The 27,398-nt window shown below is 57.5% G+C and overlaps 2 protein-coding genes across 9 annotated transcripts in view; both read left to right on the top strand.

Annotated features, from left to right (window-relative positions):
* Positions 1 to 4,568, top strand: part of ATP2A3 (ATPase sarcoplasmic/endoplasmic reticulum Ca2+ transporting 3) — a 34,120-nt gene extending 29,552 nt beyond the window's left edge. For 2 of the 6 annotated variants that reach the window (XM_082443818.1, XM_082443823.1), the window contains one exon: positions 3,838 to 4,568. In XM_082443818.1, the coding sequence (XP_082299944.1) occupies positions 3,838 to 3,944 (107 nt within the window). In that variant the 3' untranslated portion in view covers positions 3,945 to 4,568. Of the gene's footprint in view, positions 1 to 3,121; positions 3,527 to 3,837 lie in introns of those variants that run through there. The other 4 variants (XM_082443820.1, XM_082443822.1, XM_082443821.1 and 1 more) reach the window with 4 other exon arrangements.
* On the top strand, positions 971 to 26,556 carry P2RX1 (purinergic receptor P2X 1). Of its 3 annotated transcripts, XM_082443865.1 has the most exons (14): positions 971 to 1,785; positions 9,856 to 10,249; positions 18,876 to 19,023; positions 19,324 to 19,395; positions 19,851 to 19,920; positions 20,170 to 20,266; positions 20,570 to 20,650; positions 20,920 to 21,061; positions 22,700 to 22,827; positions 23,258 to 23,348; positions 23,770 to 23,835; positions 24,177 to 24,278; positions 24,388 to 24,481; positions 26,488 to 26,556. In XM_082443865.1, the coding sequence occupies exons 2-13, from the start codon at positions 10,113 to 10,115 to the stop codon at positions 24,451 to 24,453; spliced, it is 1,200 nt and encodes a 399-aa protein (XP_082299991.1). In that variant the 5' UTR covers positions 971 to 1,785; positions 9,856 to 10,112; the 3' UTR covers positions 24,454 to 24,481; positions 26,488 to 26,556. The 3 variants fall into 3 exon arrangements, with proteins under 3 accessions (XP_082299991.1, XP_082299990.1, XP_082299992.1); XM_082443864.1 differs by lacking the exon at positions 26,488 to 26,556 and having other exon boundaries at positions 24,388 to 24,830; XM_082443866.1 differs by lacking the exons at positions 23,770 to 23,835; positions 26,488 to 26,556 and having other exon boundaries at positions 24,388 to 24,830.
* The last annotated feature ends 842 nt before the right edge of the window (positions 26,557 to 27,398 follow it).

The following is a 27,398-nucleotide window of genomic DNA, read 5'->3' as shown; positions in this document are numbered from 1 at the left end:
TCAGAGCCACGCGGCTTCGCTCCCCTCACTTGCTACCAGCCCTGCACAGCCAGGCCTGCTGTGCCCTCCTCTGGGCCTTGGCCTCTGACTTCTCTGAACCGGGCCTGTTTTTTTTTTTGTTTGTTTGTTTTAATTTTTTATTTATTTATTTTTGGCTGTGTTGGGTCTTCGTTTCTGTGCGAGGGCTTTCTCCCGTTGCGGCGAGTGGGGGCCACTCTTCATCGTGGTGCACGGGCCTCTCACTGTCGCGGCCTCTCCTGTTGCGGAGCACAGGCTCCAGACGCGCAGGCTCAGTAGTTGTGGCTCACGGGCTTAGTTGCTCCACGGCATGTGGGATCTTCCCAGACCAGGGCTCGAACCCGTGTCCCCTGCGTTGGCAGGCAGATTCTTAACCACTGCGCCACCAGGGAAGCCCCAGGCCTGTTTTTATGCAGGCATTCTCAGCACAGTCTCCCAGGCGGTTCTCTGTTTCTGAGTTCACAGCTCTGGGTCTGCCTTAACCCGGGAATGGAGGACAGATGGCAGGGTTGGGGTGGGGGGCGGTGAGCGGAGGAGCAGGCTGGGGCACGGTGTCCACCTGCCTGCCTCTGCCAGGGGCTCAGAGCGTGGGTGATTCTGACCCTGCCAAGGGCCAGGGAGGCAGCATCATTCTCACTGCCCGAGCTGCCCAGGGAGGGAGGAGGCAGGGGTGAGAAAGTCCCTGTTCCTGGGAGTTTGAGCCAAGGCTCTAGGTCTGTGGCCGGGCTGCTGTTGAGAGCCCCGGGTTAGGCCCAGAGATGGCTGAGGCCTGCTCTGGAGCAGCTGGGTCCTTGAGGGCCACCTCTGGCAGGAATGTGTCCCAGGCCCAGGGGAGGGTGCCGGGGCGGGGTGGGGGCCCATAAACAGATCATGTGCCTGTCATTCCGCAGGGGCCAGGGCAGCCCCCATCTCCCATGCTGGCCAGCCCTCCCAGGCACTGCCAATATTTTATCTTATTAAAAAGGCCAAAACAAGTTGGCCTCCTCTCTCTGGAGAAACTGGCCCACTACAGGTCTGTCCAGAGGGTGACCAGACACATGGCGGGGAGGAAGGGGGCTCAGCCGAGGGTAGAGGTGGGTGCTGCTCGGTCAAAGCAAGGTCTGTTGGAGTCCACAGGTCCGGGGAGGAAGGGGGAGCCAAGCCAGACAAGGCATTCTGCCCCCTGCATGGTTCTTTTGGGCCCATCCTCTGGGTGCTTCTGGGGAACTGAAGGCAGGGAAATGGCTCTGTCATCTGAAACTCCATCTGCAAGAGCCCCAGCTCTGGCTGGAGCACAGGGCTGGGCCACCAGGAAGGCTGCCGGCCAACCTTGACCACACTAACTCGCCTGCAAAGTCCCCCACATCCTCCGGGGGATGTGGGCAGCTTCGTCTTTAAGAGCTTTCCCTAGCCAAGAGGTTCCGTGTCTTCTCGAGAAAGCTGAAAAGTGAGAACGTTTCTCAGCCAATGGGAGAAGCCTATGTCTTGGGTACTGTTCCAGTGCTGGCTACTGGATGACAGAGGATTTGGCTTGGGTGGGGGAGGGGAGCAGGCCCCTAGCAGGACCGGGTAGGTTGGAAGGACTGGGGAGGGAGCAGCCCCTACTGGGCCACGGTTGGGGGTGGTTTCTAGAAGAGGTGGGGTTTGGGCAGAGGTTTGAAAGGGGAGGATTGAACTTGGTGGAGAAGAGGCTGGGCTCATGAGACTTGGCCTCTTTAGTGGAGCTGGGGCTTGGAGTGCAGGGTAGAGGGCTGAGGCCAGAGTGTGGCAGGGGCCTCGGATACCAAGGTAAGGACCCTGGACATTATCCTCAGGGAAGAGGGAGCCATAGAAGGGTGGAAGCATGGGAGGGACTGGGGTGACCATGGAGGGTAGATGGGGGCGAGACTAAGGGCAGGGAGGCTGGTGGGGCTTGTTAAGCTGGTTTGGGAGGGAGACGCTGAGGCCCAGCGCAGGGTGAGCTGGTCCCGGAAGATGCCTCCACCTCCACCGTTAACCTGAGATGTTGACTATGGTCCTGGTGAAGCTCAGCTTGTAAGGGTGGTGCTCTGCTCTCAGGAGCGGCCATGGGAGCCGCAGGACGGACACAGGCTGGGTATCTGTGGCCACATCTGAGAGGTGGGGTGGACTGTGCCCGCTGGCAGCCCAGACAGCTATGCCCTGTGCAGCCGCAGTCCCTCGGGCCTCCTAACGGCAGACAGGGCGGGGGTGAGACAGGGGACCCTGTTACGTCCCCAAGCCAGCCTGGTGGCCTTTTAGGGAAGTTTTGCTGAGGCCTGATGCTCGTGGCTCCCCCATGCTTTACGAGGGATGTGTCCTGGGAAGAGCTATGGGTGCTGGGTCAGTCCTGGCGGGTCGGGGGCAGGGCCCTCTTACCCCACCACCTGGCTCTGCCCAGGTGTGGCTGAGCAGCTGTCAGGCGGAGGCCTGTGGGCCAGGCTGAAGGGAGGGGAGGCCTGTGGGCCAGGCTGAAGGGAGGGGAGGCCTGTGGGCCAGGCTGAAGGGAGGGGAGGCCTGCGGGCCAGGCTGAAGGGAGGGGAGGCCTGTGGGCCAGGCTGAAGGGAGGGGAGGCCTGCGGGCCAGGCTGAAGGGAGGGGAGGCCTGGAGAGACTGAGTGGGGACCAATCTGGGAGGGTTAAGGATATGAGGCAGGTTTGGAGTTTATTCTCATGGCAGTTGGGGAGCCATTGAAGGGAGTGATGGGCTAGGTCTGTAGCGTGGTGCCAGGGACAGGAGGGTGTTGGTGAGAGGCTTTGAGTCCTGGTGGGGGCAGCGGAGGAAGAGAGATGAAGATAGTGAAATAGCAGGCCTGGTATGTGGGATGGGCGAGGAGTAAAGGATGGCCAGGGTTTCTGGACCTCATGATGGTAGGTAGTGGTTCCCTAAACTGGAAACCAAGAGGAGAATGTGCATCAGATGCTCTGAGGGAGGTGATGGAATATGTGGGGTGACGGAAGCGCCAGGGACATCCAGGGGGTGTAGCGGGGCTGGGGGCCGACCGAGGGATACCGTGGGAGAGTGGGGCTATCCCAGGGAAAGAGGAGGACAGAAGGGGCCAGAAGGAACCAGTCTGGATGTGTGCTCTCATACGTACATCTTAACACACTCTCGGGTTTTCTTCCAGAAGAAAAGGGCCAGAAGTGAGTGCCGGGAGCAGAGTGGAGTTTCCAGTGTGTACCTCAGAGTGATGGTGCCCAAGCCTTCGCCCCCCCCGAACCCCCCCTGCCTGCACGCTCACCTGCTTGCTCACTGGGCCCTGCTGAGGTCGGGGCGGCCACCTCCAGGCCCGTACCGGGGTCTCTGTCCCCACTCCCATCTCTCTGGGGGCTCTGTAATTCAGGTCTCTAGGGCTCTCCTGGGCAGTTCATCCCTGAAGCTCTGGCCCAGGAGCTGCAGCCCGGGAGGGGCCTGCCCAGAAGCTGGCAGCAGAGCCCTCCTCCCCAGATCCACAAGTGCGCTCAGGAGCCTGCTTCCCCTTCCTTGGAGGCAGGGCATTTCCTTGGCGACCTGCGTCTCTGCATAGACAGAGCTCTCCTGGGAGCCACTCTGACCTCTCCCTCAGTGCCTGGGCTGGGGCCTGGTTGGCCCGGGGTGAAGGGGGGACAGCCAGGCCCCACTGTGCACAGCGAGGGCGGACGGCCCACTCCACTCTGCTTCCACGGAGTCAGCTCCCGAGGGCTTGCGCCTGTTTGTGTTTATGTGTGCAGGGGGTGGAAGGCTCAGAGAGAGGGACACGGGAGCAGGGGAGGGGGGCGGAGCAAGGACCCCCTTTCCTGGGAGATGGCCAGCCTGCCTGCCTCAGCTCGGCGCACCCCCAGACTCAGGTTTCTCTGTTCCAAGCCGACAAAGCACACGCCGTCTTGGTGTTGCCTGCTCTGCCAAGCGGAGGACGGATTCACCTTCTGTGTCCCTGGCGCCTGAGACCCGAGCCATCCTCGGGTCCCTGACCACTGAGCCTTGCCACCCTGACCCAGCGCCTGGCCACGTCGAGGTCTGCACGGCTGCGTGATCCTGAGTCCCCACACCCATGGGCCAAAAGGACGTCCCGAAGGATGGTTAGCTACCCAAGGGCACGTCCGCTCCCTCCCTCCCTGCCGGAGTGACGAACATGCAAGTGGCTCACTTCCGATGATGGGAAAAGAGCGTTTGCGGGACACAAGTGTTCTCTTCACTCAGCTTTTGCCCCTCGAGCGAAAATTAGCTAAGAGCAGAAAAAGCAGTGAGTAAACGACCGCGCGTCCTCGCCCCTCCTGGAGAGTGTACAAAGTGATTATTTTATGTGTAAATCGAGACCCGCATCCCTGTCCTGGTCCCAGAATCAAAAGGCCCCCTGGGCCTGCCTTGCAGACAAATGGGCTCCACGTTCAGTGGCTCCTCCGCCCACACTCCCGCCCTCCCCGCTCTCGAAAGTGAGAGAATCAGAGTCGGGTGGGACTTTCCTGGAGCCCCCAGAGATTCTCTGCATCTTTCCTGCTGGGGGAAGGGAGGTCTGGGGAGGGGGCAGGGCCCTGTACCCACCTGCTGACGTGCAGTCTGGTAGAGAAATAAAGGTTGAGTGTCTGGGGCAACAAGGGCCATCGGCGTGTTTCCTGGAGAGCAGCCCCCCCTCTGCCCCCTTGGTGTCTCCCTAGGGGCTCCCACCGCCTGTGCCCCCTCCCCCAGGAGCGGTGAGTGAAGGTTTGGGGCTCCAACGCCAGCTGGAGGGAGAACTCATCCTCAGACAGGGGGCGGGGAGCCACGCCCCCGTAGCAGAGGCCTGACTGCCTTCTCCTCACGTGTACAGCACTTGAAAGTTTGTGCATGTGATCAAAGCCCCTTACACACGATTCACAGGGAAATGAGGCTGGGAGGGGCCCAGCACTCTCTGGGGCAGGGCTGGGTCTGAAGCCTGAATATCAGGGGTCACTTGCTCCCCACAGAGGGGCCCCAGCCCTGGCTGTTCCAGGGGTCCTGCGTCTCCCTGAGGTACCATCCATCTCTTGTCCTTCCCAGCCCAGCTCAAATGCACCTCCCCAAGGCTTCCTGGGGCTCACACTGTCCCAGGGCCTTGTGAGGCTGCTTGACATTAACTCCTGACTCGCCCAGGTGACCCTGCCCTCCAAAAGTGGGAGCTCTGGAAAGGGAAGAGCCGTGTTCCCCTGCCTCCCTCACTTCCTCCTCTGAAAGGAGGACTCACTGCCCTCGGAAGGGGACTCAGGCCCTGCCCACAGGGCCAGAGGCAGGACCAACTGTATAATTTGTGGGGCTCAGTGCAAAATGAAAATGGGGAGCCTCTTGTTCAAAAATTAAGAATTTCTTAACAGTGGCAGCAGAACAATACACCAAGTGCAGGTCCCTTCTGAGCACAGGGCCCCGTGTAATGCAAGGATGGCACGTCCAGGAAGCAGGCCGTGACCAGAGGAGACAGGCAGGACCCACCCTTCGGAGCTCCCAGGCTTTATTTAGGAGACAGGATGTGACACACAGCGCACAGCAGGAGCCGGGGATGGGCAGAAGGATTCCCTCTTGAACAAGGTCCATCTCAGATCACAAAGCCTTTTCATCTACCTCGTCTCCGGGTCCTCAACCAGCTCCATAAGATGGGCCCGGCAGGGCGTAGGGCTCCGTCTTACAGATAAAGAACCTGAGGCCCTCTGAAAGTCTGACCATCAAGCTGGCCCTCATCCTGACAGGCAGCGAGCGGCGCTAAGATGGGCCTGGAGGGCTTACATAGGAGGCAGGCGAGCTCCAGCGCTCCTGGCAGCCTCTGGGGCATGTGGCCAGGCCTGCTTTGCCTCCATCCCCACCCAGCCCTGCCCAAGTCCGGCCTTGTCCAGCCCACAGCATGGAGCCCAATGGGCCAAGGTAAACAGAGGTTTCCTACCTCACGGCCGCTGACCCAAGAGGGAATTCTGGGGAAAGCCCCGGCACGCTTCGCACTGGCTCGTGGATGGCAGTGACCAAGATGCCCGTGGCCTCCCCCTGCCCCCTCCAGAGGCCAGGATTTTGTGCTCCTACGGCCCCCCACACTGCACCCCTCCCAGGAGGGATGAATGCCCATTAGGGCTGCACTGGGAAAAATGGAAGGGCAAAAACAGAAAATGAAGACGTGTCCACACAAAGACCTGAACCTGTGTCCACAGCAGCTTATTTATTGTAGCCCCAAACTGAAAACAGCCCAAATGTCCATCAACGGGGGAAGGATAAACAAACTGGCATGTCCATACAGCAGAATATGCCTCAGCAATAAAAAGCAACGTACCCATATATGCAACAGAATGCATGATGCTTAAAACCCTGGTGCTGAGGAAAAGAAGCCAGAACCAAAAAGAGCCCATACTGAGCGATTCCACCTCCATAAAGTTCTAGAAAAGGCAAAACAAAGCTGTAACAACAGAGCAAATCTGTGATTGCCAGGGGCTGGGAGTTGGGGAAGATTGACAGCAAAGGGGCAGGAGGGAACATTCAAGGGTGAGGGATTGGGGAGGGGAGGGGAGTTCCATGCATTTGTCAAGACTCATCAAACTGTGTGCCTGAAATGGGTACATTTTATTGCATGTGTATTATACCTTAGTGCAGTTTGATTTAGAAGAAAGAGAAAAGAGGTGGGAGCCAGAGGAGGTGGCGGGCACGCGGCTGCTGTAGGTGTAGCGGCTTCAGCGTCGGCAGGGGGCGGGCCTCCAGGTGTGTGCGCAGTGTTTGTGGGGCATTGGCCCAGGCCAGCCCCAAAGAGTCCCCACATTCCAGGGGCAGGAAGAGGCTGAGGACCAAGGGGAGACGGCCCAAAAGCATGGAGGAGAACCAGGGGGTTGTGATGCCTCGGACACTCGGGCAGAGGGGCTCCAGCCGGATCGAGGCCCTTAGTAGGGGACGAAGAGGCCAGAGAAGCCATGCAAGATCTGGGCAGTGGGGAGAAGCCAGCCTGGGGACCCCCGTAGTGGCCTCCCCATGGATGCCCGCCCTCCCCCGCCCTCCCCTAGACTGTCCAGTTAGGCCAGTCCAGGGCCCTGTTCCAGCCAGCGTCTGAGAGGCTGTGTGGACACTGAGGCCGGACCAGCTGGTGTGGGAGCTTGGACCAAGCTCCTCTCCAGGCAGAGGTGTGGCCCCTGCAACCTTGGGACCCTGAGTGGCCAAGGAGACCCACTGGAGCCTGTGCCGACCTCCTTGAGGGCCCGGGCTGGCCTCCAGGATAGGCACACAGGCCCCCTCCACCCTCACAGAGTGGCTAAATTTAGCCAGGCAGGGGAGGCCATCCTGGGGCCAAGCTTGGCAGCACTGCCTTGCCTCCCTACAAGGCCCGGCCCAGTACCCGCTCAGGCCATCCGGCCTTTGGGCTTATAAGGCAGGTCTGGCGGCTCTGAAGGGCTGGAGTCTTAGGGTGGGCTCTGGGCCAAGATCTCAGACTTTGGGTAGCTTCCTTCCCGGCCACCAGCAGATATGGGAGCTAATCGTTGTGTGACCTTGGCCAAGGCCCTTAGCTTCCAGAGCCTCAGTGTCCTTATCTGTAAAATGGCAATTCTTGAGCCTACATCACGGGGCTGCTGTAAAGAAAAGCCTGCAGAATTCTAGGTTTCCTTCACTTCCCAAAATGCCTAGAACAAACACGGATATCTGTCCTTGGGGATGCTGAAGTGGGGGCCAAGGGCAGGAAAGCACAGGCCTCAATGGAAAGATGCACTTTAGAACCAGTGAAAGGGACATTGACCCTATCAGCTGCCTGTCTTACTCTCGCAGAGTGATTCACAAGAAAAGGAATTTGGGGAAAGAAATGTAATTGCTTTTATTTCTTTTTGTTTTGGACACATTTTTGGTTATGATAACATCCCCAAATGAGACTGTCCTCCGGGGCATCCTGTTTTCTGAGTGTCAGGGTCAGAACCGAGGCTATAACAGGAGCACATGTGTGTGCTCCAAGCAAGTCTGTCTGTCCATTGGTCCATCTGTCTGTCAGCAAGCCTAGCTCCTTGGAGGAGGAAGAGGAGGAGGAGGCAGGGGAGAAGGAGGAGAACATGGTGACGGAGTGAAGGGCACAGACACAGACTGGAGAAGGACTGCCTGACTTCCTTCCCTCCTTCCTCCCTCCCTCCCTCCTTCCCTCCTTCCCTTCCTCCCTTTCTCCCTCCCTTCCTTCATCCCCCCCCTCCCTCCTTCCACACCTCCCTCCCTCCTTCCTTCCTTTCCCCCTCCCCTACCTCCCTCCCCCAATTTACTGCCTGCCACCCTCCCAAGTGTGCTGTGCTGTTCCTGAGAAGGGTGGGTGGAGGGGGGCACAGAGATGGCTCAGACACGGTGTCAGCAACCACCCCACCCCCACTGCAAACAGTTCATGTCCAGCGCCTGCTATTCCAAGGGCCATGAGGTCAGCTGGGAAGAGGACAGGCCCATTTGTCTGGGGTCAAGACCAGGCCAAGGGGATGTGGCTACCTCCGCTCTGCCTCCCAGCATCTCTGGATCTTCCTTAGAAAAGCCAGGACGTGGTACTCACCAGCCCCTCTTGAAGGCGGCATCACCGGACAGACCCTTGAGCCTGAGATTGGCGGGAACTCTGTGTTGGGTGAGGCTGATCTGTTTGATGGGGGGATTGGCCTGGGGTGCTGGAGGGGCCCTCTTTGGGGGCCCCTTGCTGTCTAGAAGGCAGCTCTACTCAGACAGGAGGCTGGGATTCCCAGCCCTGGGGCCTGGCTCCTTGCCCAGAGTGATTTCCCAGCTAAAGGCCCGCCAGGAAGAAGACTCCCATCAGCCTTCAGGGTGGGGCAGCCTGGAACGGGGCGGGCGGAGGCAGGGAGCCCCGAGGACACCCAGCCTGGGTGGAGGGAGGGCCAGGGAGACCTTCCTGCTTCAAGCGGGGGCTTCCTGTACCGTGCAGGTTGAGCTTGGGCAATTCATTTCTCCTCTCTGAGCTCTAGTTTCCTCACCTGCAAAATGAGAGGGAGGTTGGGAGTTAGCCTCCAGCTCTGATGCTCGGAGAGTTAACACAGGACCTGCCCCAGCCCAGCCCCCAGGACCCCTGCTTTCAGGGCCTGGGTTGGGGTTGAGGGCAGGGGCTGCAGGAGCGGCCTCAATTTCTCTGTCCTCAGTGTTGTCAGGACCCATCCCCTGGCCTCTACCTATGAGGAAAGTCCCATTATTGCCCCATTTCACAGATGAGGAAGCAAGCTCAGGGAGGTGAGGCAAGGTACCCAGGCCCCCACAGCAAGCAGCACAGCCAGGGGTGTTCACTGAGGCAGTCTGATGTCAGGCTTTCCCTGCTGGGCTCTGGGAGCCCGACAGTGATGTGTAACAGACGCGACCCTCGCCGTGTCTGGGTTCCTGCACCCTGTGCTGGTTTCAGGGTAGTGGAGGTGCGGCCAGGACAAGAGAGGTGGGGGGATGGAGGTGCCAGCCCGACACTGAGGTTGATTGGGCACGGGCCAAGCTCAGACCCAAAGGGATGGGTGGATGGAAGGTGGTCTATAAGGGCGGGATGGGGGTCCTGCCACAGGTTCAGGAAGTGTCAGGCAGCTGGACCGGAAGCAGCCCTCCTTCCTCTCTGCCCTCCTGGCTGTAGACTCCCAGGGACTGAGCTTTCCACCTGGGGGCCAAGGTAGGGTGGGGAGGATGTTTGGATACGAGATGGGTCCCTGGTTTGGGGAGGGCTCCAGCCTGAGGCTACTCCACCCAGGCCCTGGCCTGAGCCCCCAGCTCTGTTCTACCAAGCTCGTGGGGGGCTGACAGCTTTATCGTTGCCTTGTGACGGGTGGCCCATGGTTTCCTGCCAACAGCTCCCGTTTCCGGAGGCCCAGCAGGGCCCAGCCAGAGCCAGGAGGGGCAGTGGGGCCGGGCCTGGGTGGCCCCCCCGGCCCCGCCCCCATCTATCTTTGGGAATTTATTTGTCCACAGGCACAGCTGGTCCACAGTTCATTGCCTGCCAGGGGCCAAGAGTGGCTCTGACCACCCAAGGACTCTCCCTCCCAACTCGAATGCTGACAACTGACCTCTGACTCCTGACCTCTGGCGCCACCTGTCCCACCCTGCTCTTCCTAAGGGGCTGGGAAACCCCTAGAAGCTTCGCTGTAGACGTGGGTGTTGACGCCTGGCTCACCCCGGGAGCCAAGGCCGTGCAGGGGGCTCGGTTCTCAGCCCCCAGCTGGGCCACCATGGCACGGCGGCTCCAGGACGAGCTGGCCGCCTTCTTCTTCGAGTACGACACCCCCCGAATGGTGCTTGTGCGCAACAAGAAGGTGGGCGTCGTCTTCCGCCTGATCCAGCTCGTGGTTCTGGTCTACGTCATTGGGTGAGTCTGGACCCCCTCCCTGCTGCCCTCCTGCACCAGCCCCCAACCCGGGCCTGTCCTCCAGGCTCTGCGATGCTTCCCATGACCCCAAAGAGCCCCTCTTTCTCTCCATGGCCTGTCATGCTTCCTGACAAGCCCTTCTGGTGCCATTCAGAAGGAAGGGAAGCCTGCTAACCCGCCGCCTAGATGGGGACACTGGGACGAGGGGCAGCCCTGCCTCCGGTCATGTGGTGAACAAGAGGCAAAGCCTCTGGGCTCTGAGGAACTGACTCACTGCTAACGGTTCCCTCAAGGGGTGGGAGGCGTCAGAGGCCAAGGCCCCAGCCAGCCCCAGCCAGAGCCCTTCCACCTCTGACCTCCCAGCCAAGCCACGCAGCTCCTGAGAGATGGAGGCCGCCCCCCACTTTACAGGCCAGAGTGGGACGGGCCCTGCTCTCACCTGCCCTGCCTAAAGTAAAGGCATCCTGGTCTATTCCAGAACCTGAGCAGAGAAACCTTCAAATTCAGAACACCTGGTGCCTTAAGGGTGGCATGTCACGCAGAGGTGGGAGGTCCATTCTGGTCCTGGGGATGACAGCTCCTTTCTGGGCATCGGGGGACCTGTCCCACCATCCCAGGGGTGCAGGGGCAGAAGTAGGTGGGACTCCCCTGTGGGCTGCTGTTCTGGGACCCGTGCAAAGGCCATCTTCCTGAGATTGGTCTGGCTGTCTGGGCAGGTGCTTATGTGATTACACGTGTGTGTGGTGTGTGGATGCGTGTGCGTCGTACCCAGGGCTCTGTGTGGGTTGCACGTGCCCTCGTGTGTCTGGGCACGAGCCTATCGGGTGTGGCTCCTGGGGGTGCCCCTGGGGCTGGACGCCCCCGTGTCAGGGACACTATGTCCACTTACAGTGACTCCACAGGGGGGTCCTGGAGGCCTCAAGGCCACTGAAGGGGGTTCAGCCCCCGCTGGGGGGTCTGGGGCACCCAGCAGCTCTGCCCCTCTGGTCTCCATGTCCCCGTTTTTGCTGTGAGACCAAACTAGGGTGGGCTGACCAAGAGGCCAGTGACCACCTGGTTCCCCCAGGGCCTCTGGCATCCAAAACAACCTACCCTCTGCCCCATCCATCCCACCCCCGAGGCCTCAGAGCTGGTTGGGTGGAGCCAGGGCCACGACCCAGCCCTCCGACACCTTTCGGACTCTGCCTCCTTACTGTTCACAAACCAATTTGATATCTGCGGTGTCACTGAGCTTGTGAGGGAAAGAGACCCAGAGGGGGAGCAGTGGGGTTTCCAGGTCACACAGCAAGTCAGCATCCAGGCCCAGTTAGAACTGGGGCCTCCTGATCCCCAGCCTTGACTCTGCCTTCTTCTTTCCCTCCTCACAAGGGCTCTGAGAACCTTCTAATGGGGCCCCGATGTGTTTCCACCATTAGCCACACTCCTGACCCTCCAGGGAAGAGAGAGCTTGCCCACGAGGCTCAGCCCATCCCTCCCACCAAGAGGCTGGGAGAATGTTGTCCTCACCGTGGCCCCTGTGGTTCTCTGTTTCTGCTTTCGGATCAGCACTGGGAGCGGCGCCAGACCTCCTTTTGTGTGTTGGTCACAGACTGTCAGAGGGAAAGGGACAGTCCTCCCACCCCACCCCCAGCTGCAGCATATGCCCCAAGCCACCATCCAGTCCTGAACACATGCCTCCAGTGACGGGGACCTCACGACCTCCCTCCTTCCCTTCCTCTCTCCCAAGACAGTGCGCTCAGTTTCCAAATGGACGCGGCCTCCTCAGTGTCGGTGAGACTCAGAGATACTGGATGATTTAGCCTGGTTCTCACAGCTAGAAAAAGGCTGAACCAGGATTTGAATCCAGCTGTGTGACTCCAAAGTTGGTCTTGATATCCTGGAAAGGAAACGTGCTCAGAGAGGGGCACTGACCTGCCCAAGTCACAGAGCAGAGGGAGGAAGGCAGAGTCCCTGGAAACACCCACTAACGCCCAGACTCCAGCTGGGGCTGCCACTCCTGCTGTCTCTGGTGCCCTCATCTGGCCACTGCCCACTGCTGCACTGACCGCTCAGCTAGGCGCCCGCAACTGCTGACCAAATCCAGCCTGCACTTGGTCTTACAATTTCAGACGTCGGTTTCCCAGCTGTTCCACGGAGCAGGGGTTAGGGGACCCCCTCCAAAGACATTGTCCGCAGGCTCAATAATTTGCCCTTTCCTGAGGAGGGATGGCCTTTCTTTAATTACCACCCCCCCTTCCCAAGGCCCCCACTGTCTGTCAGACTCTCTGGTTCTGTGGGCATTGCAGGGGTACAGAGGGGAGCATAGAAGAGCCAGACACCCCAACCCCAGAGACAGAGAGATAGTCCAGATGGGGGGTGGGCAGACACAGAGACAGAACTGGACAGAGGGACAGACATTGGAACACAACACTCAGATGAAGAGAGAGGCCCTGAGGCTCAGATATGGAGAGGGAATTACTGAGACAGAGGCAGAGAAGCTGAGATGCTGAGAACCCGAACAGACTCCAAGGAGGGAAACTGAGGCTGTTTTCTCTGTCAGTCACAATCTTCCGGGAAGTCGAGGGCAAGTGGAGGGAGCGAACCTGAGGCCCTGGCGGCCTGAGCTAAGATGTCACTCTTTCTATCTCAAATTGGGACGGTTAATTTGCCGTCAGAGCTGTCTCCTGGGAGGTGATGAGCTCTCTGTAGCTGGAGGTGAGCAGGCAGTGGGCTGTCATCCATGACCTCGCAGGCCCATACAAGAGGTGTGCTGGGATATGTCCCTGCCTGGGGGGCTCTGGCTGCACACACAGGAGGGTCTCAAGGGGATTTATGGATGCCGCTTGGGGAGGGGAGCCTGGGAAGACTTCCTGGAGGAGGTGGCACAGTGGTGGAACCAGCCTTGAGCAAAGGCCTGGGGCCTCTAGTCCAGGCAGTCCTGCTCTTGGCTTTCCCTTGGGCCTCCTGTGCGCCCCTACACAGAGCTCATGAAATCACATGCCTCTGATCTTGGAGTGCACCAATCAGAGATAAGGAGAGATACAAATTATTGCTGGGAGAGACACATCCAGGGACACTTCCATAGCATCTTCTCTGTGCCTAGGCCTGTGACAGGTTCCCTGGGACAGAGGTGGGGTACAGAGTGGGCAGGGGGAGAGAGAGAAGCTGAGGATGAATTAGCTGGAACTTCTTGGTTCCTAGGGACAGAAATCCAATCAAAATGGATTATAAAGGAAGGATGAAGGTATTAACTGGTTTGTGTAACTGAAAAATCAATGTGGGCTTCAGGCCTGGCTGGGTCCTCCCTGATGAGGGTGCAGGAGCACGTTCTATGGGAAGATGAGGAATTCAGGTTGGTCCCATTGGGTTCTCCAAGGAAGCTAGCCAGGATCTTCTCGGCTCTGCTTTCCTCTGTGGAGGCCTCATTCTCAGGCAGGCTCTCTGCCCTCAGAGTGGAAAAATGGCCACCAGCAGCCCTGGGGCACAAAAGCGTCTTCTCCTCCAGAGTTCCAGCCAAAGTCCCAGGTCCAGCTCTTATTGGCTGTGGTTGGGTCATGTGCCCATCCCAGAACCAGTCGTTGTGGCCAAGGAAAGGGAATGTCCTGACTGGTGGAGCCTGGTTGGGTACCCACCTTGGTCCAGCCACTCCTGCTGGAAAGCAGAGTGTGATCAAAGGTCCTGGGGCAGGGAAGGAACACCCAAAGAGTCAACTAGGGCTAGGCTGAGGGAGCATGAATAGAGACAAGGGAGAGGAGGTGGAAGAGTGAGCAGGGCCACTGGCTCAGGCCTCTCAATGCTGAGCTGAGGGACGTGGGCTTTCTCCTGCAGGTGGTGGGGAGCCACGGAAGGGTGTCTAACAGGGGAAGGCCCAGGGCAGGCAGGTGCTGGGGTAGGGGGTGGAGGCCAGAGGCAGGACAGCTGTGAAGAGGCAGCAGTGATGAGAGGAGAGGGTGAGGCCAAGGCAGAAGCAGCGAACATGGAAGACAGGTCATCATCCCAGTGGGCCCCGCACTGGGGGTGGCCACAGCTCAGCTTCTGCCCACCGTTGCTGCATCAGGACATGTGCCCAGCATGGCCAGAGTTCCTGACTTCTCAAGAGCGGCGGGAAATTGGAAATTATGGGTGAAAGGAACATCTCTTGGTTTTTAGAGGTTGGTGATTCAGTCAAAACACTTAAAGACATAAATCATCAGCCTGACTTGTCTGCAGACTGCATGTTGCTTAACCTCTGAGCCCCAGTGTGGGCCCCAGCTCCGAACTCAGTCCCTCCTGGGCCCGGAGTCTGGTCTTGCCTCTCTCCAAAGATGCTCTGCCCGATAGCATGTGGCCCAAGGCTATACCCTGTATCACCAGCCACATGACCTGTCCTCCCTGCCCCACTCCAGAGCTGCCCCGGCATCTGCCCCAGCTCCTCTTGTGTCTCAGCCTCCCCACAAGAAGCCCTCTGGGTTCTTTGATGAAAGCCAAGGGGAGATGGGAAGGATGGAGGGATGCAAAGAATGTGGGCATGAGAGGGAGGGTGCCATGTCCAGGCTGTGAGCCTGGGGGTTCGGGTAAGTATGGCGCCGTCCTTCAGGATGAGGGCGCCAGAGGAGCAAGTTCTGTGGGAAGATGAGGCATTCAGTTTGGTCCAGTTGAATTTTTGTTTTGAGATGGATTTCACAAGTCATAACATTCATCCTTTTAAAATACACAAGTTGGTGGTTTTTAGTATAATCACAAAGTTGTGCAACCATCACCACTATCTAATTCCAGAACATTTGCACTATTCCAAAAGGAACCTCATACCCCTTAGCAATCACTCCCCGTTGCGCCTCCCTACCCCTTACTCTGCCTCTTCTGGACATTTCATATAGATAAAATCATACAATATGTGGCCTTTTTGTGTCTGGCTTCTTTCACTTAACACCATGTTTGCAAGGTTCATCCACGTTGGTTGTAACATGTTTCAGTTCTTCAGTCCTTTTAATGGTTGAATAATATTCCATTGTATGGAAATTCCACACTTAGCTGGACATTTGGGTTGTTTCCACTTTCTGCTTGTGAATAATGTTGTGAACATTTGTGTATAAGTTTCTATGTGGACATGTTTTCAGTTCTCTTGGGTATTTGGCTCTAGGAGTGGAGTTACTGGGTCAAATGGTAATTCCATGTTTAACTTTCTGAGGAACTTCCAGACTGTTTTCCAAAGGGTCAAGTTAAGTTGGAGGTACCTATGAGATGTCTGGAAGGGGGGTGGGAGGGTAGGCAGGGCAGGGGGGAGGAATCTGTGTCACCAAACAGTTGGAGAGTCAACATCTATATAAGTTCTTTTTTTTTTTAATGTTTATTTATTTGGCTGCGCCGGGTCTTAGTTGCGGCATGCAGGATCTTCGTTGGCATGTGGGATCTAGTTCCCTGACCAGGGATCGAACCTGGGCCCCCTGCATTGGGAGCGCGGAGTCTTAACCACTGGACCACTAGGGAAGCCCCTATATAAGTTCTTTGAGTGCAGAATCTTGGTTTGTTTTTCCTTGGCGCATAATAGGGGTCCGATAAATAAATATCTGTTGAATGACTGAATGTGTGGAACTGAATCTCGGAGGAGAGTGCAGAAGTGGAGATAAAAAATCGGGGACAAAGTGTGCCTTTGAGGGTTCTGCCTGGGCTGAGAATGGAAGCCAGAGGATGGGGGCAGATCAACATTTAAGGAGGAATTGGTGAAGGAGGACCAGAGACCGTAAATAAATAGGATAATTTATTATGTGCTTGCTCCATGCCAAGCACTGTGTTAATTTCCTTAAAAAGAACTCATGGGAACATCCTCCAAACAATCACCTAGACTCTTTTTCTTCCTGGAGCCCAGCCCATGGCTCAGTGAGGGGTAGGGCCTTGCTTTTAAATATTTGTTGAACGATCAGCATCTTTGAGGTAGGTGCCTTCACCTCCTTTTACTGAGACATCTAGTGCTCAGAGAGGTTTAGTCTTCAGCCTGAAGCCACACAGCTGGTGAGTGGCGGTGCTGGTATGTGAACCTCGGCCTCTGTGACTCCAGAGGCCACACTCTCAGCCACTCCACCATGTGACCTCTTCCACAAGGGGCTGTGGAAGAAGAGAGACTACTGAGGATGAGGAGGAGAGAATGGGAAAGAGAATTTCTGGAAGGGGAGGGGCTTCTGAAGATGCCGGTGTCTTTGGCATCAGGCCTCCTTGGTGGCCTTTCTGGGGTGTTGGCCACAAGACCAGGTCAAGGTGAGCATGGCTTTGGAGGGACAGGCCTGGCGCCATGGTCATTCTGGTATTATCAGAACCGAGGTCATTGATGTCAGATTTGGGCCACAGGACTGACAGCCCCTGGGAACGGACACAGCCTGGAATGGCTACATCAGCCCCAGGGCCCAGCCTCCGTGTGGCTCCTGGCAGACACATTGATGCCAGGCTGCTCAGTGGAGGGGCCGGGGTCCTGGGCTGGGGAGCCTCGAGCCTGGGTCTGCCTCTGACTCGGGAGGGACACTCCCTCAGGCCTCAGTTTTTCTATCTATACAGTGAGGAGTTGGTTTTGAGCAAAGAGAGAAATGCTGCTACTAGGATGTCAGGGATGGGGGGCACCCAAGAGGCAGGCCGGGGACCTCTCTCTCCTGCAGGGTGTTCAGAATACGGAGCAGCTCCCCATCATCCCCCTCAATAGCAGCTTCAAACTTGGGCATGGAGCCGGAGGCCTTCCTGGAGGAAGGAACCTAAGGAGAGTGGGGGGATAGGTGATGCCTCACCCTCCCTGATGGGGCTGGAGGGAAGCAGGCAGGCTCAGGACACTGAGGATCGGGAGCCTTTGTCATGCCTCACCTGTTGCCATCTGAGACCTGCAGGGGGCAGCAGTGACCACGCTTAAGCTTGGCAGGGGTTGTCTGGGCTCCAGCACCAGGCTTTGGGGGGCCAGGGGGCTTGGAGAAGGAGAGGAGTAGACTATAGGAGGGGAGAGGAGGACATTGGTGGGCTGCCTTCCTGGAGCCTGGAGCAGGGAGACAGCCCCCAGAGAGCTAGTGATGGCTGGGAATAGGAGGCCTGGAGAATTCTGTCATGGGTCCTGAGCTCTGAGGGACAGAAGAGGGGCTCTGAGCTCTGCTTTGGATGGGTGGGCTAAAGGTAGGGTGAGGGGTGACAGGGGCAGAAACACACCTCCCCACAGTCAGCCACAGCCACAAGTGTGCTCACAGATTTGCCCTGGAGATACACAGCTACACACTCTGATGGATACCATGGACACACACACACACACACACACAGAGTTACAATGAATCGCCAAGATTCTTTCCTGAAGGAAGGGGACCACACCCTGGAGAGAAGTATTATCCAGAACTCTCACTTGTAAGCAACGGAAACCAAACCCAAACTGGCTTAAATAAAGGAAAAGAATTTATTAACTTGTATAACTGAAAAGTCCAGAAGTGACTTTTCAACATGCTTCAGGTATGGCAGGATCCAGGTGCTCAAGCAACATTGTCAGGAGTCTGCCCCTCTCCATCTACTGGCCTGGCTTTTCTCTAAGTTGGCTTCATTCTCAGGCTTGCTCTCTCCGTGAGGTAACACAGATGACTAACCACACCTTGCTTAGCCACCCAACAGAGAGGATGTCTCTTTCCCAGTAATTCCCAGAAAAATTCTGGCCGCGTTGCTGAAACTCCTCGGGGTTGTGTGCCCATCCTTAGACCCATTGCTGTTGCTAGGGCAATGGAACATTGATTGGCAAACCCTGATCATGTGCCCCCCACTGTGGGCCTAGGAGGGAGGTTGACCCCACTAAACCTCCCAGATTGAAAGTGGAGAACCCAGAGGAACAGGGGTTCTTGATGCTGGGAGGGGAAGGCCAAAATTTCCTGAGAAACCTGGGAAGCCTCCAGCCTGACCCACACCCACAAGGGCCTCATCTGGGGCCAGATGCTGTGAGCCCTTCAAAGGGCCACTTGCCCCTCTGGTTTCCCTTCCAGTCAGTCCCCCTCCCCAAGAGCTCCCGGCATGGCCGAGATAATAGTAGCTAATGTCTATATAGTGCTTAGCCCATGCCAGTTTCCATTCCAAGTGCTTTCACAGGCATTAACTCACAACTTAAGTAGTATTGGTACTATTACTGTTTACATTTTACAAGGAAACTGAAACAGAGAGGGACTTGCCCTAAACAGAGACTAGTTTACCCCAGATCATACAGCCTGTGAGATTCAAGCCCAGACTCTTGGGCACCAAAGGCCAGGCTCTCGGCCATCATCATACTCTGCTCTTTCTCAGCGGGAAGAACTCAGGAAGGAAGGAGATAGGGATGAAGATTGGAGTCCAAGCAGCTTGGCCTCCAACAAATGCTACTCTTGGAAAAGGCTCTGAAAGAGACCTTCAGGGGCTCTGCTCCCTGGCCAACCAATAATAGTATTTTCATAGTGAAAAGAATGGTGGAACTCCAGGCGCAGGCCAGCAGGGGGAGCAGCTGAGGACTTCCAGCCTTCAGTCCAAGATGTAGCTTTAGGAACAGAGAGTGGCTCAGAGGCGCATCTGGGGAGGGGAAGGGAAAGGACTTGACACGTCCAGCTGGTGCCGGAAGGGGCGGTGGCCCACAGCCTCATGCCATCCTTGAATGGCTCCGGCCAACTCTGGCCCCTCTTCCCCCCTAATCCCCCTGCAGGTGGGTGTTCGTCTATGAGAAGGGCTACCAGACCTCGAGTGGCCTCATCAGCAGCGTGTCTGTGAAACTCAAGGGCCTGGCTGTGACGAAGCTCCCAAGCCTGGGCCCCCAGGTCTGGGATGTGGCTGACTACGTCTTCCCGGCCCAGGTGAGCAGACTCGGGGGTGCACCTTCCGCCCACAGGGCTTGCTGGCTCAGAGCTGGCTTAGGCTCTGTCCCACCTCCCTGTGGGACCAGCCTAGCTCCTCTCTCTCTGTGGGCCTCAGATTCCCTGTGAATGGGGGGCGGAAGCAGCCTCGTAACATCACCCTGGTCTGATGTCATGGGTTATGGAGGCTGCTGGGTGTCATGTGGGTTCTGGGGGCTTGCTAGGGCAGTGCTTGGGTTCCTGGGGCTCTTCTCCCAGCTCAGAGCCCTGCCCTCCCCTCCCCCGGCCTCTCACTTCCAGGGGGACAGCTCCTTTGTGGTCATGACCAATTTTATCGCGACCCCCCGGCAGGCCAAAGGCCACTGTGCAGAGGTGAGGACTGTTGCCCATCCCCCCTTCTTGGACCCACAGTGAAAAATAACACAGAAGAGGAGGTCCCCTTGGGCATTGGAGGGGAAGCCAGATAGGCTTCCTGCGGCACCACAGTGGTGGAATCTCAAGCATAAGTTCACACGCAGTAATGGCCCACCGCTGGCAGTTGCTGAGGCTTCCCTCCCAGCTGTGTGCCAAGCAGGATGCTGAGCCTCAGTGCCTGCCCAGCCCCCAAGCCCCACCCTCCCCTACCCCTGCTGGCCGACAGCAGCACTGGGGCAGCTGGGCATGAGCCCAGAGGGCCCTGGGGGGGGACTGGGGGAAGGAGGCTGTGAGTAAGGGTCACTCCAAAGGGGTCTGAGACTCTGCCCCACACCCTAGGGCCATGCGGTGGGGGAGATCTTCTTAGGACCCTACCCAGGGGGCCTGGGGTCAGCAGCTCTCCCCTTCCCCAGAACCCGGAAGGGGGCACGTGCACGAATAATAGTGGCTGCACCCCGGGAAAGGCAGAAAGGAAGGCCCAAGGTAAGGTCGGCCTCCTCCTGTCCCCCTGTCCCCCTCCACAGCCTGTCAGCTCCAGGCTTCCTCCACCAGGAAGTCCTTCCTGCTCTCTCTCCTCCCGCCACCTTGACCTTGGCCTCCCCTGTCCCAGAACCAGCGAGGCTTCTGCTCTTGGGCACCCCATCAATGGGGGCTCCTAGGAGTGGGGTCTGGGGGTTCTCCTCTGCACCCCCAGCTTGGGGTGGACACCCAGAGGTTGCACCCTTGCTCCAGGCATCCGCACAGGCAAGTGTGTGGCCTTCAACGACATCGTGCATACGTGTGAGATCTTTGGCTGGTGCCCCGTGGAGGTGGATGACAACATCCCATGGTAATGCCCTGTCCTTCCAGGGAGCTGGGAGCAGGGTCCCCAGCCCAGACTAGAGGGGCATCTGGATCTGTGCTCTGTGCCCCCTTCTTCCAACCCCACCCTCACCCCATCTGTGCAGCTCAGGCCAAAGATGCCCCAGCCTCTGCTCAAGGGGCCTGAGAGTCCACATGACAGCATGCCCACCCCTCCAATGACTCAGGAAGATCCCATAGGCTCTCACAGCCCCATACACCAAGCCCAGCTCTGGTAGGCACACGAAGGACTCCTGGGGAGGGGGCAGTGAGTGAGTGCCGTCTCCTCCAGCCCTGCCCTTCTCCGAGAGGCCGAGAACTTCACTCTCTTCATCAAGAACAGCATCAGCTTTCCACGCTTCAAGGTCACCAGGTTTGTGGGAAAAGCGGGCAGAAATGCAGGCGGCTCTCGGAGGCTGCTCCAGCTGGTCTCAACCTGTCACCTCTGTCACCCTGCACTCATGCTGATTTCCTTCTGGAGGCAGAAGCTTGGGCTGGGCCCCTGGGGTGGGCTGCCTTCAGTCTCCAAGGGCTAGGGAAGGGGCATCTCTAGGGCCCGGGAGGGGTCCCCAGAGCTCCTGGGCATGGTGGGTGCCCTCCCAGGTGGCATGCTGCCACCATCAATGCCCTCTGCCCCTGTAGGCGCAACCTGGTGGAGGAGGTAGATGCCGCCTACATGAAGACCTGCCTCTATCACAAGACCTTGCACCCACTGTGCCCAGTTTTCAAGCTCGGCTATGTGGTACAAGAGTCAGGCCAGAATTTTAGCACCTTGGCCGAGAAGGTATGGTGCCAGGAGAGTGGGGAGGGCTGGGCCCCCAGATCATCAGGCCAAAAAAGACTTTTCAGGCCCAGTTAACCCCCGCACCCCACCCAGTCCCTAGCGTGGGCCGAGCATATATATAGATCTATCCTCTAATACTGGGGGCCCCTGTGGTTCAGGCCTGTGTCCTCAGCAGGGCCTGGCATGGACCTGGCACAGAGGAGGTGCCCAGAATGAATGGCCATAGGCAGATGTCACCTGGGTGTCTTCCGAGGGCCCACTGTTTTTTAAATATTAGACACAAGCAGCTTAAATCCCATGGCCCATGGCCCTGAGAAATCCTGTGCCTGCCCAGGTTTCCTGGGAATTCTGGAGGCTGAGATGCACACAGTCACGTGGGATTCCCAGAGAAACGATACCTTATAAGGAGCACAGACCTGTGTGACTGGGTTGAGATCCTGGCTCAGACAAGTCTCTTACCTTCAGTGTGTCTGAGCTTTTGCACCTGTAAAGTGGGAGCAATAATAGTACAAGTCTCTCGGGATTGTCTTGAGGGCACGGGACAGCACTTCAGGGTGGCCTGGCCCAAGGCATCCTAGGTACATGCTCCCTCGTGATCCTTATCATACACTCCTGTGGGATCCAGGGATGGAAATCAGCCCCTCTCTGTGACATCACACACCAAAACAACTCACCCACAGTGCCTTTATGGAGAACACGGGTGGCAAACTTTAAAGGGCCAGAGAATAAGTATGGGCCACAGGTCACATGGTCTCTGTTCCAGCTACCCAGGTCAGCTGCTATGGGGCAAAGGCAGCCACAGGCAATGTGTAAACAGATTTGGCCCTGAGGCCTCAGTTTGCCAACCCCTGGAGGGGGTTTACACGGTAGCAACACACAGGACCAGAAAGCTGAATGTTAGTTTCCCCTGTTCCTAAAAATCTCCCTGCCACCCCCAGTAGGAACTTCTCACCCATCAGCATTGTCTGTAGGCACCTAGCCTCCCGCCTAGCTGCCCAGCTCCACACCCAGCTCTCCTCTTGCTCAGCCCACCTATCCCTGATCCTTGCCTCACCCAGAGGAGCTTCACTTTCTCAGGTTTCCTCTTCCCAGCCCATGTCTTTACAGACTCCCTCTTTAATTCAACAGCTATTTACTTGCCTCCTGCGCTGTGACTCAGGAATCAGTGCAAATGAGACAGACAGCTCCACCCTTGTGGAGTTGACAGTCTTGGAAGAGATGCGTTAATAATCACACAAAATAAATGTGTGGTTACAAAGTGACACGTGTTCTAGAAGAAAACACAGAGGGAATCACAAGGGCATATTTTAGACTGGGGGTGGTGGTCAGGGAAGGCTTCCCAGGAGAAATGACCAAAGGATGAGAAAGAACCAGCCTTGTGGGGAATGGTGGCGGGCGGGGGGAGAGTGACTGCATGTGCAAAGGCCCTGAGATAGGAAGAACCTGGTGTATTCTAGAAACTGTCAGAAAGCTGGAATGTGATGGGTGGGAGGCAGGACCAGAGAGGGTGACGGGACCTCAACCCTGAAGCAGCTTCTCAGTGTCTCTTCTCAAACAAACAGAAAACAGCTGCACCAGCTGTAAGGCAGGAGTTCTTGATCCTAAACCCTGGATCTTGAGGGCCTGTGTCCCTGGTAGGGCGGGGTGGTAGGCATCACCATCGACTGGCACTGTGACCTGGACTGGCATGTGCGACACTGCAAACCCGTCTATGAGTTCCACGGGCTGTATGAAGAGAAAAACCTGTCTCAAGGCTTCAACTTCAGGTGCCTGCCGGGTCCCCACCAGTGCCTCCTTCCTTGGGGTCCTGCGGGCTTTTCTACTCCCAGAACCCCTTAAGGCCAAGCAAGTGTCCCCAGGAGGGGAGCAGTGGATCCTAGGAAACTCCCATTCTCCTGGAATTGGCCAAGCAGGGAGCATGAGCTTAGAGGCCTGAGCCCTGCCCCTGGCTCTCGGTTCCCTTGAGGCCCACCTGGCCAGGACTGGCTGGGGAAATTGCCGACATCAGGAGTTAGGGCAGCGGTTGAATACAGTATTCCTGGAATGAGGCCTGCGATTTCCCCTCTATATAATGTTGGGGGGCATGGGGCTGTCCTCATGGATCTCTAAGGGCTCCTGTATCCCTGATGCTCTGGGAGCTCTGGACCCAAGACAGTTCTCCATCACCCTCTCCTGCAACCTCTCCCCTTCCCCAAGGTTTGCCAGGCACTTCGTGGAGAATGGGACCAACTACCGGCACCTCTTCAAGGTGTTTGGGATTCGCTTTGACATCCTCGTGGACGGCAAGGTGAGTGTCCAGTGTGAGGGGTAGCCAGAGACACATTCTCCGTTCCTGCCGGTGCTTGTTGGGTGTCTGTGGTTAGAGGCGACAGGAAGTTGGTTGGGCCTCATTCAGCACTTCTATATCTGATAACAGAGGGGACCCAGGTGCTGTTGAGGGCAGGGCTTTCCAGCCTGTGACCACACCTCCCTCACTGTCTCCCTGTGTCCAGGGAGGGCAGAGCCAAGGTCCAAACCCAGGGCTCCTGACCAGCAGCTGGGTCTCCATGCAGAGCCAGAGCCGTGGGCAGCAGGCTGTGGGACCAGCTAGCAGTGGAGGGTGGGGAAGGCCCCTGGCCCCCGGCCTGGTCTCAGGGCTCCTGAGGAAGGCCTTTTCCACCAGACCCTTCTGACTGTTAACCCTTCTTTCCCCTGGGCCCTGCCACCAGGCTGGCAAGTTTGACATCATCCCCACCATGACCACCATTGGCTCTGGGATTGGCATCTTTGGGGTGGTAAGTGCTGAGGTCATGGGGTCACTGCGCTGGGGTCAGGCCCTCCCCTTCCACACCTCAGCAACAAGTCTCCCACCTCAGACCTGACCGAGATTGTTCCCTATTACTGAGCCCACCCCACCTCCCTAGACCCACACACAGTATGTCTGAGGAAACTGGGGCCCAGAGCTGGGGCGGGACAGAGGTGGGATGGGGCCTGCAGTGCCTCGTCCCCACCAGGACCTGAGGTCTGGAGAGGACTCAGCCTGGCCCCCGCGGTCAGCAGAGGCTGAGGTGGGGGGTGGAGGGTCCTGCCGCTGCCCCCAGATCCCCTGCGCTCTCCGCCCCGCCCCCGCCCTCAGGCGACGGTTCTCTGTGACCTGCTGCTGCTCCACATCCTGCCCAGGAGGCACTACTACAAGCAGAAGAAGTTCAAGTACGCGGAGGACATGGGGCCAGGGACGGTAAGAGAACTCCCTGAGTCAGCCCTTCAGAGGCCCCAGGCCTGCGCGTCTGTGCCGGGAACCCGCTGCTTCCCCGGGGATGACTTCCATCCCCCCAATGTTTACACAGGGGAAGCACGACCCTGCGGCCACCAGCTCCACCCTGGTCCTGCAGGAGAACATGAAGACGTCCTGACCTCCGCCCCCCACTCCTACTGGACACAGTAGGCGGGGAGCCTGGTGGGGTCTCAGCCAGGGCGGAGGGGTCTCCCCAGGAGCGCCCCCACCCTCTCAGCCAGGCAGACACCAGGTTGCCGGAAGCTCAGGGTGGACTCTGGGAGAGACCTGCACAATGCTGGGCTCTGGCTCCAACTCTGCAGCCCCCAAGGGAGCCTCACCCCGGCCTCACTCACTCCTGGCCCGGGGTTTTATGCTTCTCCCTCTGGGCCCTTGTCCATCCATCCTACTCCCTCATGTCTCCAGACCTCCGCTCTCCCATATGGCAGCCACTAGCCATCAGTGACTATTTAAATTAATTAAGATTGAATAAAATTAAAACTTCAGTTCCTCAAATAGCCACATTACAACTGCTGAATACACACATATGGCTGTGGTTGCCCTATTGAACCACATGGAACGTTTCCAGCATCGCAGAAAGTTCTGTTGGAGCTCTGCTTGAACCCTGTTTCTTACTGGCCCCAGATTTCCCTGGGATGCTTATCAACAGCGCTGGCACCTGGGAATTCCCTGGCAGTCCAGTGTTTAGGACTCTGCGCTTTCATTGCCAAGGGACCTGGGTTCGATCCCTGGTCGGGGAACTAGGATCCCACAAGCTGCAAGGCCAAAGGAAAAGAAAAAAAGAAAAGCAGTGCCAGCAACTGGGTGCACCCCAGACCTCCTGAACCAGAAACTCCACGTCTGGTCACATGGTCTGCAAGCATAGCAAACTCTTCAGGTCGTTTTCAGGACCTAAGTTTTAGAACCGCTCCTGATCAGGTATCAGACTTAGCTGGGGCCGGCATCCCCTGGCAGGTGCGGGCCTTGAGCAGGTGTGTGGTGTGCTCAGAAGCCACACGGTGTCTCATGCACTCCCCCCCCACGTGCACACTCACCCGCACGCACAGCCCCCTCCCATCCACACTGTGTTTGAACAGCTTGGGCCCTGCAAACACAACCATCTGAACACACCTACACCCCCAGGCACAGACTCATGGTGCATGCCACCCCGCCTCTGTGGGGATGTGCTTCTCCTCAAGTGTGTCAGGTCAGGACAGCCCCTTCTAGTGATGAATCCTTACTCAGCTACCTCTGGTCAGGGTGGGAGCCTCAGCCGAATCCTGGGCTCTCTGCCTGTGATCCAGCCCCAGCTCCCGAGGCCTGCCCGGCTCTGTCTGAACACAAGGTCTGGGAAATCAAGGGCTGGAGTATAATAAAAGGATTGGTGAATGAGTTCAAACCTCTGCCTTCTGCCCTTTCTTCCCAGCCCTCTCTGAAACCCAGTGTCCGCAGCTGTGAAACACGGGGCTAAGCTGAGCGATCTCTGAGATCCTTCTGGGTCTCTCCGTGGGAGGTGGTGAGCTGACCCTTATGCAGAGGCAGTGCTGGGCGTCAGCTCACCTCTATCCACGGGTCGCTGTCCTGGCACAGCCCCGATCGTTGGAGCTCTTCCCAATCCTCCACATGCCCCTCCCCCTGCTTTGAAAGGCCTGGCACTGGGACAAGCAGAGACCCCAGGAGTGGCCTCATGAAAGCAGGGGTGAGGAAGGGGCTGGCTGTCCCAGGAGGGAGATCGGATGGAATCCCAAAGAGGGGAGGGAGGTCTTGACTGGAGACAGTGTGGAAGGATCCTCCAGGGACCCTGCTGTGGGCATGACCCTCCAGGCAAGCAGGGTCTCTGGGCACCCCCATCACCATGCTCTGTCTAGACCAGTGTTGTCCAACACCAGTGATGGAACATTCTCTAACTGTGTTGTCCAATGTAGTATTCACATGTGGACGTTAAGTATTTAAAATGTGACTCATGCAACCAAGGAACTGAATTTTTTATTTTATTCATTTGAATTTAACTCGCCAGGTGTGGCTGGCTAGTGGCTACCATATTGAACATCACAAGCTAGCCCCTCCCCTCTCCCTCAGGCCCTTGGCCTCCTGCCCTCTTCCCCGGCCAAGAGCCATCCCTCGGATTTTACAAGACAGGAACTCCCTCTTCTTCCCTCCCTTCCTTCTCCAGATCTACCTGCCTGTGCACCTCCTGTCCCCTTCCCTCCCGAGTGAGCAGAGGATTCCTCCTTGGAAATCACACCTCACCCAGCCTGGAGGCCGCCTCTCCTCTCTCCCGCTCCTCTTCTGCCTCCTCGCAGCCCACATTTCCCTGCTGCTCTGTCTGCTCTCCGTTCACTGCCACCACCATTCCAGAAAGACCAGTCTACACTTCCCTCTGGGTCCCACCCTCTACAATTGGCCTCCAGCCCTTACCCCCACTTCTAGGTGCCCTTGCCAAGGTTACCAGTGGCATCCTTGTTGCCAAATCCAAGCAGACACTTCAGCCCATATCCTGCTCAGCCTGTCAGCCTCTGACACTGTTGGGTGAGCCCTCCTTTGTTGAAAGATTTCCTTCCAGCAGCTCCTAGGACCCACCCTCTCCAGATTTTCCAGCCAGCCTGGGGTGAAGGGATAAGATAGTTTTCAATTGCAGCTCTGTCACTGTGTGTCCTTGGGCAAGTTGCTTAACTCTCCAAGCCTCCTCTGTGAGTCAGGGATAATAATAGCCTCTACTCAGGTTGGGGTAAGATAAGATACGTAAAGTACCTAGCACAGAGCCTGGCACACCGTAGTGCTCTGCCCCTGCCTCTATCCTCTCTTTCAATAGCGGAGTCAGCTAGCTGTCCCCAGGTTCTTGGCTGGGTATGTGGCTGCCTAGAATGGAAGCTGCATTTCCCAGCCTCCTCTTGCCTCTGGGTCTGGTCATGTGACTAAGTTATAGCTAATCGGATGTATGTGGAAGTGTCATGTGACGCCTTCTGGGAACTTTCCTTAAAAGAGAGCTGGTGCAGATCCTTTGCCCTCTTCTTCTTCATCCTTGTCTCCATCCCACTGCCTGGAATGTGTATGTGATGGTTGGAGCTCTAGCCACCATCCTGA

The sequence above is a fragment of the Balaenoptera physalus genome (genome assembly GCF_965194825.1).
Source record: "Balaenoptera physalus genome assembly, chromosome: 20".
In the NCBI taxonomy this organism is placed as follows: domain Eukaryota; kingdom Metazoa; phylum Chordata; class Mammalia; order Artiodactyla; family Balaenopteridae; genus Balaenoptera; species Balaenoptera physalus.
The sequence above is the reverse complement of the archived record's forward strand: the minus strand, read 5'-3'. Positions and strand labels throughout refer to the sequence as shown.